We start from the raw sequence: 20,583 nt of genomic DNA on the forward strand, positions 1-20,583 counted from the left end.
AAGCAAACTTGACATTTAAAAATCTAAAACTGACAAACAGGTAAAGCATTCCAAAATAATTCATCAAATGATGGCACAGAAAACTCTTCTAGTGACATTCAGTTAAACATAGTAGATGAGACATCTCTGCTCCCTTCACAAGCCCCATTAAAATGAAAAGTAAACATTTGGAAAAGTATAAATCCACAGACAAGGAATGGAAGAGAAGTGAACAGCAAGTGAGCAAAGTCAAACCATCTTTATAAGATAGAAAGCAGATGAATGAATTAGCAGAGCTGAGATACCTGAATACTACTAGATGCCAAAGAGAAGAAAAGTCACTCATATACCAGGTCCCCAGAAGTCCCAGGCATTAGAGATACCATATACTACAGATGACAACAGTAAACCATGGAGGAAAAAATCAGAGATTGGTTAAAAACCTGGGTAATGAGCATATGGACCACAAGGATAAAGATCCTTCTTTCTCCCCATCCCCACCCCCGCCCATGATGAAGTTATTTTTTCCATAAATAAACTGCGTCAAAGAGATTCTAAAGTCAGGGACAATCAGCACAATGACATTTCAGAATTACCAAAGGTATCTGCATTAAGCTTCCAGACAGAAAAACAGATTACATACAAGGAATCAAGAATTAAATGGCATTTCTCAACAGTAAAGCTAAAAACTAGAAGACAAATAATATCTTGAAAATTTTCAGGAGAAATTACTATTCAACCTAAAATTCAGTGCTCAGATAATCAATTAAATGTGAGGGTAGAATAAAGAGAGTTCTAGAAATACTAGGTCTCAGAAAAAAAAAAAGTATCACCCATGATCCCTTTCTAAGGAAGCTACTAAAGGATGTGCTCAAGCAAATCAAAGGGAGGGGGAAAAACAAGGAGATCTGGGGCCCAAGACACAGAGATTCAGCCTTGGAGACAAGAAAGGGCACATGTCAGGACAACAGCCATAGAGCAGATCTGAAGAGAAATAATCCAGATGGGAATGGAGGATAGAAGGTCTTCAAGAAATATTCTCCAGATAAAGAGAACTGACAGATTACCAGAGACATCTGACCACATGGAAAATAAAACACTATTCTGAGGGATTTTCCAATTTTATTAGGGAGTTTGGAAAGAAGTGATGACAGTAAACCAATTAATCAAACATAATAGGCAAGGCAATTCTTAATCTGAGTTGGGGAAATGGTTGACTAAGAAAGAAAGTGCAATTATAGTACATTAACTGGTTTGGCAGGGAGCCACACTTAACATAGTGATGATAATGTGAACTGAGTTCTGATTTAACAAAAGGGAGAGATATTATTAAATTAGGAGGAGAAGTGGGGAGTACGTCTAAGAGGCTAAAACCTCATGTAGAAATTACTTAATATTTATAATCCATAAGTGAAGAATAATAGAATTACACTTTAAAAAGACAGAGGTAAATATCAGAAACAACTAAGAGAATTGAAAGTTGTGGTGGGATGAATTGGGAGATTTTGATTGACATATATACACTAATATGTATAAAATAGATAACTAATAATCTGCTGTATAAAAAATAAATTAAATAAAATTCAAAAAAAAGGTTGTTGCTAATGGAGATAAGAACATAAGAGCGGGAGGAATGGAGACAGCTCTTCTATTTATTTATCTAAATGAAGGCTTGTGTAATATTTGACTTTTGAACCATGAACATATATTTTTTAAACTTTCTGGGTTTTGGTATTTTGCACTGTAAAATAGGGATAATGATGATACTTACCTATCAAGCTACTATTAAAATCACACGAGATAATGCAGTAAAAGTGCTTTGGGGAACATTCTCACGTCTCTTGGACCAATTTTTCAGAAGAGTTATTCCACAGACAAGTTGTGTGGAGCCACACTTAAAACACAAGTTGTCTAAGAACTGAAGGCTGTTTTGTCGATTCATCGAATGCCAAATGTGCACAAGCAGCAAGGAGATGGGACGTGGATGAGTAATCTAAGTGGCTTGGGTTTATCACGGAAGACTCCTAGCCTGCAATCAAGGAGGCTTGAATAGATCATGAGTAGCTGGATTTGACTTCTTTCTATCAAACTAACCACCTGTTCTTAGAAAGATTACTTATACATTCCTCATCTCTAGGTTCCTCATCTGTAAAACTGGAGGTAGTAACACTTGCCCTGAAGGGTTGTTGTGATGGGTAAATAATATAACAAACATGAAAGACCTTTGTGCAGTGTCTGGCGCAGTTCCTTCTACAGTACAGGATGGCAGTTACAATAGCCGCACATCCGTCTGCTCCTGAGAATGACAACTTTAACTTTCAATTTCTAACATAACCTAAGCATCCAGGGTCAGCTAAGCAAAACCAGAGGGTAAGTCCACCCTCTTCCCTTTTCTCTCAATAACCTTTGATTAGACAACAATACTTATTCACTGTAGACAAGGATGAAAATATAAATGAGCAAAAACAAGAAAACATGCAACATAAATAATCCCACCAATGATGTTTTAGTGTATAACCTTCCATACGCTTTTCTATGTTTAAATTTCTAAATAAAATGAATTTTTATTTTACCTGTTATTTCTCATTCTTCATTTTCATCTTCTCACAGTGAAATTATTTCAACATCATCACTTTCAATAGCTGCATAGTTGGCTTGACAGATGTCCTGCACCGTTTATATTATACTCTTTCCTGTCACCCTTCAGGGGCTACACAGTGGCCGTTCCAACACTCATTCTGGCCTATTGAGTGGATTACATGGTTGACACCAGAGGAGAAAGCAAGAGCCACCTTAAATTGTGTGTTTCAATACATGTTGGTGATCAACAGTACATTGATTCCAACCCAGCTCATCTCAAATAAGGCCAGCAGCTGCTTGATATGCTTTTTAAAGCAACATTTATTTCTAGGCTTTGGAAGGAAAGTGAGATATTTTGGAAGTTCTGCGCATTTCTGACTTCTCAGAGATTTAAAAATGAATAGATAGACAAAGTTTTACTGAGCTCTGCCCACCAGAGCAACAGCGAGCTCTATCCACCACCAGTCCCTCCCATCAGGAAACTTGCACAAGCCTCTTAGATAGCCTCATCCACCAGAGGGCAGACAGCAGAAGCAAGAAGAACTACAATCCTACAGCCTGTGGAACAAAAACCACATTCACAGAAAGACAGACAAGATGAAAAGGCAGAGGGCTATGTACCAGATGAAGGAACAAGATAAAACCCCAGAAAAACAACTAAATGAAGTGGAGATAGGAAATCTTCCAGAAAAAGAATTCTGAATAATGATAGTGAAGATGATCCAGGACCTCGGAAAAATAATGAAGGCAAAGATCGAGAAGATGCAAGAAATGTTTAACAAAGACCTAGAAGAATTAAAGAAAAAACACCTATAAGAATTAAAGAACAAACAAACAGAGATGAACATTACAATAACTGAAATGAGAAATACACTAGAAGGAATCAATGGCAGAAAAACTGAGGCACAAGAATGGATACGTGACCAGGAAGACAGAATGGTGGAATTCAGTGCTGCAAAACAGAATAAAGAAAAAAGAATGAAACAAAATGAAGACAGCATAAGAGACCTCTGGGACAACATTAAACACAACAACATTTGCATTATAGGGGTCCCAGAAGGAGAAGAGACAGAGAAAGGATCAAAGGAGAAAATATTTGAAGAGATTATAGTTGAAAACTTCCCTAACATGGGAAAGGAAATAGCCACCCAAGTCCAGGAAGTGCAGAAAGTCCCAAGTGGGATACACCCAAGGAGAAACACACCAAGACACATAGTAATAAAATTGACAAAAATTAAAGACAAAGAAAAATTACTGAAAGCAACAAGGGAAAACAACAAATAACATAAAAGGGAACTCCCACAAGGTTAACAGTTGACTTCTCAGCAGAAACTCTACAAGGCAGAAGGGAGTGGCATGACATATTTAAAGTGATGAAGGGGAAGAATCTACAACCAAGATTACTCTACCCGCAAGGATCTCATTCAGATTCAACGGAGAAATCAAAAGCTTTACTGAAAAGCAAAAGCTAAGAGAATTCAGCACCACCAAACCAGCTCTACAACACATGCTAAAGGAACTTCTCTAAGTGGGAAACACAGGAGAAGAAAAGGACCTGCAAAAACAATCCCATAACAATTAAGAAAATGGTAATAGGAACATGCATATTGATAACTACCTTAAACGTGAATGGATTAAATGCTCCAGCCAAAAGACACAGGCTCACTGCATGGCTACAAAACCAAGACCCATTGATATGCTATCTACAAAAGACCCACTTCAGACCTAGGGACACATACAGACTGAAAGTGAGGGGATGGAAAAAGATATTCCATGCAAATGGAAATAAAAAGAAAACTGGATTAGCAATACTCATATCAGATAAAACAGACTTTAAAATAAAGAATGTTACAAGAGACAAGGAAGGACACTACATAATGATCAAGGGATCAATCCAAGAAGAAGATATAATAATTATAAATATATATGCACCCAACATAGAAGCACCTCAATACATAAGGCAACTGCTAACAGCTCTAAAAGAGGAAATTGACAGTAACACAATAATAGTGGGGGACATTAACACCTCACTTACACGAATGGACAGATTATCCAAACAGAAAATTAATAAAGAAGCGCAAGCTTTAAAGGACACAATAGACCAGATAGATTTAATTGATATTTATAGGACATTCCTTCCAAAAACAGCAGATTACACTTTCTTCTCAACTGTGCATGGAACATTCTCCAGGATAGCTCACATCTTGGGTCACAAATCAAGCCTCAGTAAATTTAAGAAAATGGAAATCATATCAAGCATCTTTTCTGACCACAACGATATGAGATTAGAAATCAATGACAGGGAAAAAAACGTTAAAAACACAAACACATTTGGGCTTCCCTGGTGGCACAGTGGTTGAGAATCCGCCTGCCAATGCAGGGGACACGGGTTCGAGCCCTGGTCTGGGAGGATCCCACATGCCGTGGAGCAACTAGGCCCGTGAGCCACAATTACTGAGCCTGCGCATCTGGAGCCTGTGCTCCGCAACAAGAGAGGCCACGATAGTGAGAGGCCCGCGCACCGTGATGAAGAGTGGCCCCCGCTTGCCACAACTAGAGAAAGCCCTCGCACAGAAACGAAGACCCAACACAGCCATAAATAAATAAATAAATAAATATTAAAAAAAAAAAAACACAAACACATGGAGGCTAAACAATACGTTACTAAATAACCAAGAGATCACTGAAGAAATCAATGAGAAAATCAAAAAATACCTAGAGACAAATGACAATGAAAACACGACAATCCAAAACCTATGGAATACAGCAAAAGCAGTTCTAAGAGGGAAGTTTACAGCAATACAAGCCTACCTCAAGAAACAAGAAACATCTCAAATAAACAATCTAACCTTATACCTAAAGGAACTAGAGAAAGAAGAACAAACAAAACCCAAAGTTAGTAGAAGGAAAGAAATCATAAAGATCAGAGCAGAAATAAATGAAATAGAAACAAAGAAAACAATAGCAAAGATCAATAAAACTAAAAGCTGGTTCTTTCAGAAGATAAACAAAATTGATAAACCATTAGCCAGACTCATCAAGAAAAAGAGGGAGAGGACTCAAATCAATAAGATTAGAAATGAAAAAGGAGAAGTTACAACAGACACCACAGAAATACAAAGCATCCTAAGAGGCTACTATAAGCAACTCTATGCCAATAAAATGGACAACCTGGAAGAAATGGACAAATTCTTAGAAAGGTATAACCTTCCAAGACTGAACCAGGAAGAAATAGAAAATATGAACAGACCAATCACAAGTAATGAAATTGAAACTGTGATTAAAAATCTTCCAACAAACAAAAGTCCAGGACCAGATGGCTTCACGGGAATTCTATCAAACATTTAGAGAAGAGCGAACACCCACTCTTCTCAAACTCTTCCAAAAAACTGAAGAGGAAGGAACACTCCCAAACTCATTCTATGAGGCCACTATCACCCTGATACCAAAACCAGACAAAGATACTACAAAAAAAGAAAATTACAGACCAATATCACTGACAAATATCGATGCAAAAATCCTCAACAAAATACTAGCAAACAGGATCCAACAGCACATTAAAAGGAACAGAACCATGATCAAGTGGGATTTATCCCAGGGATGCAAGGGTTCTTTAATATATGCAAATCAACCAACTGATACACCATATTAACAAATTGAAGAATAAAAACCATATGATCATCTCAGTAGATGCAGAAAAAGCTTTTGACAAAATTCAACACCCATTTATGATCAAAAACTCTCCAGAAAGTGGGCATAGAGGGAACCTACCTCAACATAATAAAGGCCATATACGACAAACCCACAGCAAACATCATTCTCAATGGTGAAAAACTGAAAGCATTTCCTCTAAGATCAGGAACAAGACAAGGATGTCCACTCTGGTCACTAATATTCAACATAGTTTTGGAAGTCCTAGCCACGGCAATCAGAGAAGAAAAATAAAAGGAATCCAAATTGGAAAAGAAGAAGTAAACTGTCACTGTTTGCAGATGACATGATATTCTATATAGAGAATCCTAAAGATGCCACCAGAAAACTACTAGAGCTAATCAATGAATTTGGTAAAGTTGCAGGATACAAAATTAATGCACAGAAATCTCTTGCATTCCTATACACTAATGATGAAAAATCTAAAAGTGAAATTAAGGAAACACTCCCATTTCCCACTGCAACAAAAAGAATAAAATACCTAGGAATAAACCTGCCTAGGGAGACAAAAGACCTGTATGCAGAAAACTATAAGACACTGATGAAAGAAATTAAAGATGATACAAACAGATGGAGAGATATACCATGTTCTTGAATTGGATGAATCAACATTGTGAAAATGACTATACTACCCAAAGCAATCTACAGATTCAATGCAATCCCTATCAAATTACCAATGGCACTTTTTACGGAACTAGAACAAAAAATCTTAAAATCTGTATGGAGACACAAAACCCCAACTACCCAAAGCAGTCTTGAGGGGAAAAAACGGAGCGGGAGGAATCAGACTCCCTGACTTCAGACTATACTACAAAGCTACAGTAATCAAGACAATATGGTACTGGCACAAAAACAGAAACATAGATCAATGGAACAAGATAGAAAGCCCAGAGATTAACCCACGCACCTATGGTCAACTAATCTATGACAAAGGAGGCAAGGATATACAATGGAGAAAAGACAGTCTCTTCAATAAGTGATGCTGGGAAAACTGGACAGCTACATGTAAAAGAATGAAATTAGGACACTCCCTAACACCATACACAAAAATAAACTCAAAATGGATTAAAGACCTAAATGTAAGGCCAGACACTATAGAACTCTTAGAGGAAAACATAGGAAGAACACTCTTTGACATAAATCACAGCAAGCTCTTTTTTGATCCACCTCCTAGAGTAATGGAAATAAAAACAAAAATAAACAAATGGGACCTAATGAAACTTAAAAGCTTTTGCACAGCAAAGGAAACTACAAACAAGACGAAAAGACAACCCTCAGAATGGGAGAAAATATTTGCAAATGAATCAACGGACAAAAGATTAATCTCCAAAATATATAAACAGCTCATGCAGCTCAATATTAAAAAAATAAACAACCCAATCCAAAAATGGACAGAAAACCTAAATAGACATTTCTCTAAAGAAGACATACAGATGGCCTAGAAGAACATGAAAAGCTGCTCAACATCACTAATTATTAGAGAAATGCAAATCAAAAGTACAATGAGGTATCACCTCACACCAGTTAGAATGGGCATCATCAGAAAATCTACAAACAACAAATGCTGGAGAGAGTGTGGAGAAAAGGGAACCCTCTTGCACTGTTGGTGGGAATGTAAATTGATACAGCCACCATGGAGAACAGTATGGAGGTTCCTTGAAAAACTAAAAATAGAATTACCATACAAGCCAGCAATCCCACTACTGGGCATATACCCAGAGAAAACCAGAATTCAAAAGGACACATGCACCCCAATATTCATTGCAGCACTATTTACAATAGCCAGGTCATGGAAGCAACCTAAATGCCCATCGACAGACAAATGGATAAAGAAGATGTGGTACATATATACAATGGAATATTACTCAGCCATAAAAAGGAATGAAATTGGGTCATTTGTAGAGATGTGGATGGATCTAGAGACTGCCATACAGAGTGAAGTAAGTCAGAAAGAGAAAAACAAATATTGTATATTAATGCATATATGTGGAACCTAGAAAAATGGTACAGATGAACTGGTTTGTAGGGCAGAAATAGAGACACAGATGTAGAGAATAAACGTATGGACACCAAGAGTGGAACGTGGCAGGGCGGGGTGGTGGTGTGATGAATTGGGAGATTGGGATTGACATATGTACACTAATATGTATAAAATGGATAACTAATAAGAACCTGCTGTATAAAAAAATAAGTAAAATATAATTCCAAATAATATGAATATATACACATATACATACATATACACATATATAAATGCACTATATATATGCTACACACAGTCACAGCATATATACACAATACACATCATACATAATACATGAATATACACTGTAAATAAATACATACTGTAAAAATATATTGCACTAAGTATGTGCATATTATTTTGGAAAGAAGGGACTATTTTACCCTTCCACTGATAATAGGAACACTGAAAACTCAAGCTCTGCTACCTCCAGTGGGTAATTTGTATTTTCTGGGAGGAAAAAGAGACCCAGATTTGGGAACACACATCCAAAGCTTCAGCATATATGTAATAAGATTGTGCTTCTTCCTAAGCTCATGTATAGAAAACTGCTAGGCACTAGACTGATTAGAGTAACCACCACTTATCTGTGCTGTAGAAGCAGAAATCAGGGTCTCTCACGTAAAGAATCTCATACCATGAGCCACCTAGAAAAGCCTGTTTCAACCATTTACATTCAAGCCGTGGAATCTCATCTTTGGCTCAGTATTCTTTCCAGAGGCTAGAGTTTGCCAGGATGAGGGTTTGTGCTGTGCACACAGAGGGGAGAATGGACAACAGTGCCCTGGCAGCAGCAATGATGAGAGAGCAGCCCCTGCCTTGCTCAAGCCTAAACTGAGAGGGACGGGACAGGCAGCAGAAGCCCCAGAGCTGACCAGACCAGGGGGGCTGAATATCTGAAAATTGCCTCCATTTCAAAGCCTTCTCTCTGTCAGATAGCAAACTCAGTAATGGAAAGTTAAAAAAGAACCTTTGAAAATGCTTTTGCCTTTCTAAACATATTTGAACTAAAAGGTGGAATTATTTGCAGCATTCTACCACTCAGACCAAGAGGGGTTAAGGCACGGGTTCAGATTTCCCACAGAGAAGAAAATGTATAACCAGTGAATTGCACCATGTTTCCTGCATTGTTAATGATCCTTTGGAGTGGGAGACAATGAGGGGGGCGCAAACAGGTCGTCATCCACCAAGGAACACACTGTTCATAACAATGGGCATTGCTTTTTTGAGACTGAGGGGTGCAGGTGAGGGCTAGCAAGCTACTACAACAGGCTAATTTAACGTGTGGGATTAATATGTTAATTTGATGCTCTCCTGTTTGCTTAAGTATTGCATTTCTATATTTCTAAGTCTGGCATTCAAATCTATGGGGGGACCATTTGGCCTCTCTAACCTCTTTTCCTCCATTCTCCCCAGTGACAGTCCCTTGACTGTCAAAGCAGCCTCCTCACCTGAACATGGCATGCCCACTCCTGACTTCAGGCTGTGTGTGCTATTCCCCTGGCCTTGAGCCTGTCTTCTCTCTACTTACCTATCCAAATCCAAGATCTTAATTCCTCAGAATCCTACTCAAGCCCCAGATCTTTAAATAAACCATTCCTAAAAGCTTAGCTCACTCTGACCACCACCCCTTATGAACATCAGCTGCCTCTATGACTCAATCTGGTCTCTCTGCACATAATGCCTCATACTGGTCCTCAACTGGTTTGCACACATCTTGCCTCTCCAACCAAATCATAAACTCGTGGGGATGGGGATGATGACTCACCGCTCTTCTCTTCCACTGTTAGCACTCTGACATGGAGCCATAACCTCATCTGACTTGACACCCCAATAGCATCAACACCATTGACCACTCCCTCCATGAAGTACCTTCTTTTTCTTGGTCTCTGTGAAATTATCCTCTAGATTTCCCTCCCACCTCTTGGCCCCTCCTTCTCTACCTAACTTCTAAATATTGGTGTCCTCAGGTTCATTCCTGGGCAGTCTCCTTTTCCTCTCTTTCTGTACTCCCTCTCTTTAGAAAGTCTCAGACAATTCCACAGCTCCAAAATATCATCTACATGCTCCCAAACATCTGTCTCTAGCCCAGACCTTTCTTCTGAGCAATGCCTGGGAAGAATAGGCCAATTAGTATTTCATGATATTTATGAAGACAAGTCCGTATTTTAAATATAAGTCACTTAGCTCCTCATAGAGAAAAGCTCTCATTCCATGGTTTTATTGTCTCTCTAATCCAAAGGAGCCACTGCAAAGATGATCATCTTGATAGGAGGCCAGGTGAGGTACCTTATTCATGGAGGAAATTGACTAATAATAGACTGTACCATTATACACTGATAGACTAGTACACTGTATTCACTGAAGCACCAAAAGAATATGCAAAAAAAGGAATGAGGAGGGAGGGATCAAGTTTTTCACTCAGCGTTCCCCAACTGCAATGTGTCTCCCACACAGGGCGCTGAAATTTTTTTTTCCTAGATGAGCAAACTCAGAAACAAAGGACCAGGTTGAATCTGCCTAAATGGGCTCAGTCTAAGAAGGGCTCTGGTCTGAAGAAAAGGGCCATTGACAGGAAGCACTTGATCTCTGTTTGTCGAAATGAATCCAAGTGGTGGAGGAATAGAAGATCATGAGCCATTGTCCAACAGAATAACTCTTCTCAGACAGGTTTGCTTTGTATTCCTTCAGTGAGTTAGCTGGGGCTATGATCACTGACCTCCAGTGAAAAGGTTTTCTGATCAGGCCAACTGCCACGTACATCTTGCCAACTGGTGAGTTAGGGTTCCACAGAACTAGGAAACCATTGGGTGGATCATGCCAATAGTTTTACAATCAATTATCCTTTCAAGTTGACTGATCTCTCAAACTCCTCTTCAAAATCAAACTGATCAATATAACTGATAAACTGACTGGACATCACCACAGAGCTTTGGGTTCTTCCTGACACACCAGAGCATCAGGTCCCTCCAAGAACCATTAGACTGACCATCCATGATTTTCACTGGAGGCATGTTTTCTCAATTAAGTCTATACATAGAAATTTTACTGCTTCAGAAAGGACATAAATCAGCTCAGCAGGACACTCTTGGGGCAAAGAAGAAGGGACAAGGGCTGGGGGGAGGAGGACATATTTAAATTATTCAATGAAATGGAAATCAGGGGTGGGGTGGGTGAGCAGCTTGAGATGTAGATTCTCCTTTGTGTAGGAATAACTAACAAGCAGCCTGAAGGTGTCTTCCTTCAAAGGAGAGATCAAAAGCTTTAAATGATACATTAAACAAGATGGACTTAATTGATATTTATAGGACATTCCATTCAAAAACAACAGAATACACATTCTTCTCAAGTGCTCATGGAACATTCTCCAGGAGAGATCATATCTTGAGTCACAAACCAAGCCTTGGTAAATTTAAGAAAATTGAAATCGTATCAAGTACCTTTTCCAACCACAATGCTATGAGACTAGATATCAATTACAGGAAAAAATCTGTAAAAAATACAAACACATGGAGGCTAAACAACACACTACTTAATAACCAAGAGATCAATGAAGAAATCAAGGAAAAATAAAAAAATACCTAGAAACAAATGACAATGAAAACACGACAACCCAAAACCTATGGGATGCAACAAAAGCAGTTCTAACAGGGAAGTTTATAGCAATACAATCCTACCTTAAGAAACAAGAAACATCTCAAACAAACAACTTAACCTTACACCTAAAGCAATTAGAGAAAGAAGAACAAAAAATCCCCAAAGTTAGCAAAAGGAAAGAAATCATAAAGATCAGATCAGAAATAAATGAAAAAGAAATGAAGGAAACGATAGCAAAGATCAATATAACTAAAAGCTGGTTCTTTGAGAAGATAAACAAAATTGATAAGCCATTAGCCAGACTCATCATGAAAAAAAGGGAAAAGACTCAAATCAATAGAATTAGAAATGAAAAAGGAGAAGTAACAACTGACACTGCAGAAATACAAAGGATCATGAGAGATTACTACAAGCAACTGTATGCCAATAAAATGGACAACCTGGAAGAAATGGACAAATTCTTAGAAATGCACAACCTTCCGAGACTGAACCAGGAAGAAATAGAAAATATGAACAGACCAATCACAAGCACTGAAATTGAAACTGTGATTAAAAATCTTCCAAAACAAAAGCCCAGGATCAGATGGCTTCACAGGCAAATTCTATCAAACATTTAGAGAAGAGCTAACACCTATCCTTCTCAAACTCCTCCAAAATGTAGCAGAAGGAGGAACACTCCCAAACTCATTCTACAAGGCCACCATCACCCTGATACCAAAACCAGACAAAGATGTCACAAAGAAAGAAAACTACAGGCCAATATCACTGATGAACATAGATGCAAAAATCCTCAACAAAATACTAGCAAACAGAATCCAACAGCACATTAAAAGGATCATACACCATGATCAAGTGGGGTTTATCCCAGGGATGCAAGGATTCTTCAGTATACGCAAATCAATCAATGTGATACACCATATTAAGAAACTGAAGGAAAAAAACAATATGATCATCCCAATAGATGCAGAGAAAGCTTTCGACCTGAAGAGCCAAAGCAATCTTGAGAAAGAAAAACAGAGCTGGAGGAATCAGGCTCCCTGACTCCAGACTATACTACAAAGCTAAGTAATCAAGACAGTATGGTACTGGCACAAAAACAGAAATACAGATCAATGGAGCAGGATAGAAAGCCCAGAGATAAACCCATGCACCTATGGTCACCTTACCTTTGATAAAGGAGGCAAGCATATACAGTGGAGAAAAGACAGCCTCTTCAATAAGTGGTGCTGGGAAAACTGGACAGCTACACGTAAAAGAATGAAATTAGAACACTCCCTAACACCATACACAAAAATAAACTCAAAATGGATTAAAGACCTAAATGTAAGGCCAGACACTATTAAACTCTTAAAGGAAAATATAGACAGAACACTCTATGACATAAATCACAGCAAGATCCTTTTTGACCCACCTCCTAGAGAAATGGAAATAAAAACACAAATAAACAAATGGGACCTAATGAAACTTCAAAGCTTTTGCACAGCAAAGGAAACCATGAACAAGACGAAAAGACAACCCTCAGAATGGGAGAAAATATTTGCAAATGAAGCAACTGACAAAGGATTAATCTCCAAAATTTACAGGCAGCTCATGCAGCTCAATATCAAAAAAACAAACAACCCAATCCAAAAATGGGCAGAAGACCTAAATAGACATTTCTCCAAAGAAGATATACAGATTGCCAACAAACACATGAAAGAATGCTCAACATCATTAATCATTAGAGAAATGCAAATCAAAACTACAATGAGATATCATCTCACACCGGTCAGAATGGCCAGCATCAAAAGATCTACAAACAATAAATGCTGGAGAGGGTGTGGAGAAAAGGGAACCCTCTTGCACTGTTGGTGGGAATGTAAATTGATACAGCCACTATGGAGAACAGTATGGAGGTTCCTTAAAAAAATGAAAAATAGAACTACCATACGACCCAGCAATCCCACTACTGGGCATATACCCAGAGAAAACCATAATTCAAAAAGAGTCGTGTACCAAAATGTTCATTGCAACTCTGTTTACAATAGCCAGGACATGGAAGCAACCGAAGTGTCCATCAACAGATGAATGGATAAAGAAGGTGTGGCACATATATACAATGGAATATTACTCAGCCATAAAAAGAAATGAAATTGAGTTTTATGTAGTGAGGTGGATGGACCTAGAGTCTGTCATACAGAGTGAAGTAAGTCAGAAAGAGAAAAACAAATATCGTATACTAACACATATATATGGAATCTAAAAAAAAAAAAAAAAAAATGGTCGTGGAGAACCTAGGGGCAAGACGAGAATAAAGACGCAGACCTACTAGAGAATGGACTTGAGGATATGGGGAGGGGGAGGGGTAAGATGTGACAGGGTGAGAGAGTGGCATGGACATATATACACTACTAAATGTAAAATAGATAGCTAGTGGGAAGCAGCCGCATAGCACAGGGAGATCAGCTCGGTGCTTTGTGACCACCTAGAGGGGTGGGATAGGGAGGGTGGGAGGGAGATGCAAGAGGGAAGAGATATGGGGACATATGTATATGTATAACTGATTCACTTTGTTATAAAGCGGAAACTCACACACCATTGTAAAGCAATTATACTCCAATAAAGATGTTTAAAAAAAAAAAAAAGGAGAGATCAAATCGAGAATTGGCAAGAAGTAGTGTCTCTCTACTGATGCTTCAAAATGTTTCCACTTATTAAAAGATTTCTATGCTGAACACAAATTCTAGCTCCCCGGGAGAGTACTTGTACAGAGAAAAAGCATGCTGCTTTAGCAGTTACTCCTCTTCATCCACCCTGCTTGGTGCTTTGTGAAAATGCCTTTTGTCAGCTTCCTACAGCTCTGGGCCTCAGTGAGTCACAGCCAATAATCCCCCCTCTCATAAAGCAGCAGGGTACCAGGAAGGCTAACTCCTCCCTACCCTTTTCTTTCCTCTCTATATATTTTGTGCATCACTAGACCAATTAGCATTTTGCCATCACTAGACCAATTAGTGTCTACCCTGCTACAAAACAATCTCCCTATATAATGTTCAATAAGCCTCAGCCTTAGTGAGTTCTTCCAGTATTCAATCTACATTCTTCATGCTGCTGTGTAAGCTTATTTCCTCTTATATGCCCCTCAGTAAAGTCAGAAAATATATTCACTCATTCATTCAGCAAGTATGTACTGCATGCTTACTCTGTGCCAGGCATCATGATATGTGTCAAGGATACAGATCTCTGATTTCATGAGGCTTACAGTCTGGTGAGGGAGATAAGGATTAAACAAGTTACTGTATAAAAATACTTCATTGTAACTGTGGTAAGTACAACAGAATAGACCACGTACAAGGTGCCCCAAATGAGTTACTAATTGGGACCTGATTGACTTAGGAGGGTCAGTAAAGGGTACCCAAACAAGCTGTCATTGAAGGTGAAATCTGAAGGATGAAATAGGAGGGAAAGGAGCAAGAGCATTCTAGAGATGGAAGAGCCTGTGCGGGGGAGCTGGGGCTGGAGGGCCCAGGTATGTAAACGAACAGAAGGAAGGACAGAGTGCGAGGGGAGAGAGGCAGAGAAGATGGAGAGAGTAGCAAGATCAAGATCAGCCAAGGCCTTATAGGTCATCTTAAATATTGTGGACTGAGCCCCAAGAAAATGGGATGCCACTAAGGATTTTAAGGACAACAACATGGTTAGGTTTTTATTGAGAAGCATCACTTAGTACTGAGAATAATGAACTGAAGAAGGCAAAAGTGGAAGCAGGGAGACCAGTTCAAAGCTACTTGGTAGACTGGGCAAGAAATGATAACAGTGGGGTTAGGATGATTCAGTGGAAATGGAAACAATTTTTAAAAATTAAGATCTACCTAGAAGGTAGAACGTACAGTACATACAGGTAGAACTGGGAGAGAGGGAGGTACAAAGGATAACTTGATGGTTTTGGCCTTGAGTGACTAGAAAGATGACAGTGGCTTTTGCAGAGATAGAGAATGCTAGAGGCAAAGGAGGTAATTGGAATTATTGGGGGACAGGTGTCCACGTGTTCAGTATTACACATGTTAAGTCTGAGATATCTGTGAGATGTTCAAGTGAAGAGGTTCAGTAGCCAACTGGATATACAAGGCACCACATCAGTAATAAAAATCATTCTATATTATAGCAGAGTCAAACACTATATTCTTTTACTTTTTTTTTTTCTTCTAGAAAAGGGGTATGTTCCAGAACTGTATTGTTCAAAATGGAAGCCACTAGCCACAAGGGGGCTGCTTAGATTCAAATTAATTAAAGTTAAATAAATTTAAAAACTAGTTTCTCAGTGATGCTAGGTGCATTTCAAGTACTCAGTGTGGTTCGTGACTACTTGCATTGGACAACACAATGGACATTTCCATTACTGCATAAAGTTCGATGGGAAAGCCCTGGCTAGAACGTCAGAGGGCTTCCTATTTACAACACTCAGCTCTGGCTGGTCTTTCAGTGAGTGTTCAACTGTCACCAAGAAATAGAAGCCTACTGTATTTTGTGTCCCAGACAAAGCTTTGAGGTTGAAGATGAAGAAGATATGGGAAAAGAAGTAATGATAATCCTTGTTATTCAGATATCTTTCAATCCATCATAAAAAAACAAAAAACGAAAAAAAAACAGATGAAGGACGAAAGCCATGGGGAGAGTGTATAAGAGGCATGGGGAGAGAGCCCACATTTTAAAAATACTATCAGATCAACTGGGGAGACTAAAATCAGATGAAATTAAGTACCAAGGGGCATTAAGTGCTTATTTGGATTTTGACAAAAGAATGGTAAATTTATAGCCAATATTTTACAATAACTATAAATGGAATATAACCTTTAAAACTGTGAATCACTATTTTATACACCTGTAACTTATATAATATTGTACAATAATATTGTATCTCAATTTTAAAAATTAATGGGGGGCTTCCCTGGTGGCGCAGTGGTTGAGAATCTGCCTGCTAATGCAGGGGACACGGGTTCGAGCCCTGGTCTGGGAGGATCCCACGTGCCACGGAGCAACTGGGCCCGTGAGCCACAATTACTGAGCCTGCGCATCTGGAGCCTGTGCTCCGCAACAAGAGAGGCCGCGATGGTGAGAGGCCCGCGCACCGCGATGAAGAGTGGTCCCCACTTGCCGCAACTAGAGAAAGCCCTCGCACAGAAACGAAGACTCAACACAGTCATTAATAAATAAATAAAAGAACGTGAATTTCTAAAAAAAAAAAAATTAATGGGAATGGGCTTCCCTGGTGGCTCAGTGGTTGAGAATCTGCCTGCCAATGCAGGGGACACGGGTTCGAGCCCTGGTCTGGGAAGATCCCACATGCCGCGGAGCAACTAGGCCCGTGAGCCACAACTACTGAGCCTGCGCATCTGGAGCCTGTGCTCTGACACAAGAGAGGCCGCGACAGTGAGAGGCCCGCGCACCGCAATGAAGAGTGGCCCCCGCTTGCCGCAACTAGAGAAAGCCCTAGCACAGAAACGAAGACCCAACATAGTAATCAATCAATCAATCAATCAATCAATCTTTAAAAGAAAAAATGAATGGGAAATGGATACATGAAAGAGAGGGAAAGTTGTAACCCAAGTGGGGAAACAATTTATTCAAAAGGCTGTGTACATCTGGAATGCCAGCCATGTTTTTCTGAAAGAAAACAGAATCTGTGCTGAACTGTATAAGAAGCAGAGTAATGAGAAAAAGTCCATAACTGGACAAGTGGAAGAAGAACTAAAGAACCCAATTTGGAAGCATTAATTGTGTACTGACTTACTGAGGCTAACTCAGACATGCAGCTAACCATTGGGGATATAAGTAATAATGGGGTCCTGACCTTGTGCTCAAGGAGCTCCTAGTCCAAACAGCCATAACCAACCACCAGGCTGTCAGGATGCAAGACAGGTGATAAAAATAGGTTTTACAAAATGTGTTCTTGCTCAATAAATATGTAAACTAAACACCACATTTGCAACATACAAGACATATATCTCACCAAAAAAATGCATGTTCAGAAATTACTATACACCTGGGAGCTTGAATTGCGGATGGAAGCTCAAATGAGGTGAACACGTGAAGGTCCTGGAATGAGCTGTGATGGGGCAGAGCAGACATTCAAGTGCTTCATCCTGTGAGCATGTCTTTTCACTGTCTTCCTTCATTTTTAACCAAAATTAACAAGCCATATACTACATTGCACAGTGTGGGTTACTCCTTTAATATTTTAGATTCTTTAGATTTCTTAGTAATGTAAGCCATGGCTCAAAGTCTACGGAGCTCTGCTTAAGATTAAATTCAAGGTTAATGTCAGACCCTTCATGAGGGAACATGGAAATGTGTTATAGGGCTTCAGCCGGGGCTGAAAAGAATTTTCTGGCTTTCACGGCTGATGACTGGGTTTCCCACTTTGGGGAAGACTACTTAGATTTGAGGGTGAAGTTTGTAACCTTTATGATACCACCTTTTATGGTTTTTCTTTGTGTTACAAAGCCATGACTTTCATTGAAATTCCACTTTCTACTGGAATTCACTGACATTTCTTTCCTGCTGATTGCTGAGTACTAGTACTGAATAAAATACTTATCTGTAAACATACATAAACATATTTAAATTCCTTCAGGAGTGTTATTTTTGCTATGTGCTTTGTATCAGTTTTTATTGAAACGACTGTCCACTTGTACTATGGCTATCTTTACAGAAAAACACTCAAATGTATTATATTTTGGTGATGTTGGCTTCTTGAAATATATTTGTTTTAGTTGCAAATACGGGGGGAATTTACCCACATTAATCATTTCCCAGTAAATTTATTGTGTTTTACTGCCTGCTGTGAACACTGATGCTAGCGTATTTCTTTTTAGATACTTTTTTCAGGGTTATCGGAATATTGCTGCATATTCAGAATTGATGATTTCCTGTAAGATTCTAATACATACTATGCCACATTTACATGATAAAACACTTGCTCACAGTTTAAAATCACTTAAAATATGTGTGTAAAGAAAAGCGCTTAATTTTCCAAATCACTTGCCTATAGAGTGCGAATGTGTCTTAAATCCTTACCTGATTTTTATGCTACTAAAACCTATCAAAATAGCAACGATTAAAAATACCAGTACTACTCAGTATTGGCAAGGGCATTCTCAGGCACTGTTGGGTAGGAATGTAAATTGGCAAACTCTGTCTACAGGGCAGTTAAGAAACAGGTAAGCAGTATGCATGGCAAAACTTAAAAGTGAGAAAAACCTTTAACTTAGCCATGTTACACTGAAGAATGCATCCTGGTTATGACAGTCATCTCAATGCAACTGGTAACTGCAAACAAACTGGAGCAATATGTTAATAATAGGAGACTAATTAAATAAGTTATGACATATCCACATAATGGAATTCTATGAAGCCATTAAAAAGGGTTGTTAGAAATGCATTTGATGACAAAGAAAGGGGTCCTGATACAACTGTATCTCTAGTATAATAGCATGTTTTAAATGTTGTGTGTGTGTGTGTGTGTGTGTGTATAGAGAGAGAGAAAAAATTTAGAAGAATGGGTATTAACAGTGGTTTCTCTTGAGGAGACTTTTTTCTTTCCTTATACTTATCTGAATTGTCTAATTCTCATATAATAAATATGTATTACTTTTATAGTTAAAACATTTATTTTTTAAAAATAGCTACAGAAGCCTCTTTTTCAGCTGCCCTACCTCTGAGCACACGAGTTTTGAACCCATCTAGCAAGAATGGCCCACAATGGGGTAAACGTGATGACCGCCTTCCCTCCCAAACCCGGTCCACCGAGCTTGGCTGCCCGCTAGTGCACAAGCAAGGACCCAGCTCACCAAGCTGTCCTGGACGCGCGGCGCCTGCACAAGCCTCTGGACTCCGTTCTCCACGGTGACTCCCAGCCAGTTGAGTGTTGCCCAGCACCAGAGGTAGTCATTCCCACCATGCCAGAAGCTCACAAACGCAAATGTCATTGCAGTGGAAAACAGTGTCCCTAGCAGGCCGTGCTGGGACCCGCCCGCTGGAATGTACACATACCTAGAGACAGAAGAGGCTGTTAGGAACCATGCGGAGGGCTGTCCCGGCAATACCACTTGCTCCCGGGCTTGATTCTCCCGTCACACGTCGCTATTCACCGTGTGCAGACCCTTCCTGACTTCCAGGAAGCCACAGAGCACTCCCTGAATTCTCCATCACACACGGAGGTGGCAATACATAAACCTCAGCTCTGAGGGGCTTTAGCTTAAATGAACACACAGGCTAAAGAGCTCTCATTACTAGAGCAAAATAGCACTTATAGGAGGCACGGTGAGGAGTATTGAATTTAGAGTTTCTAAAAGGGATGCACCCAACCCTAGAAGCTCACTCACAGAATGGCAATTAAGTTTCTGGTTACGTGGGGACACCAGACTTCAAGGCAGGTATGTATTTCACAGCTCAAACAATTAAGTTTCTGGTAAACCCAGTATTTAAGCACAATTGCTGAATTCAGGCCCCTAAATGGCAGGACAGCTCCTGCAGAAGAGGGCTGCCAAGGCCAGATCCTCCAGCTTTCCCGGCAAGTTGCCCAGAAGCATTAACGAATTTGCTAGTGAAGAGAAGAGCTCTGTGCTCACAGGGCAGCCAACTTATCACCCGAAAGGCACAGCCATCCCTCAGGTACGTTCTCTACTGCTGAGACAGCTGTCTGATTACATACCCAC

At 39.4% G+C, this 20,583-nt stretch overlaps 1 protein-coding gene across 4 annotated transcripts in view; it reads right to left on the reverse strand.

Annotated features, from left to right (window-relative positions):
- Positions 1-20,583, reverse strand: part of HHAT (hedgehog acyltransferase) — a 364,344-nt gene that overhangs the window by 83,005 nt on the left and 260,756 nt on the right. For all 4 annotated transcript variants that reach the window (XM_007163983.2, XM_007163984.2, XM_057526261.1 and 1 more), the window contains exon 10: positions 19,717-19,918. In XM_007163983.2, coding sequence (XP_007164045.2) covers positions 19,717-19,918 — 202 coding nt within the window. The remainder of the gene's footprint in view (positions 1-19,716; positions 19,919-20,583) is intronic.

The sequence above is a fragment of the Balaenoptera acutorostrata genome, chromosome 1 (assembly GCF_949987535.1).
Source record: "Balaenoptera acutorostrata chromosome 1, mBalAcu1.1, whole genome shotgun sequence".
Taxonomy (NCBI): domain Eukaryota; kingdom Metazoa; phylum Chordata; class Mammalia; order Artiodactyla; family Balaenopteridae; genus Balaenoptera; species Balaenoptera acutorostrata.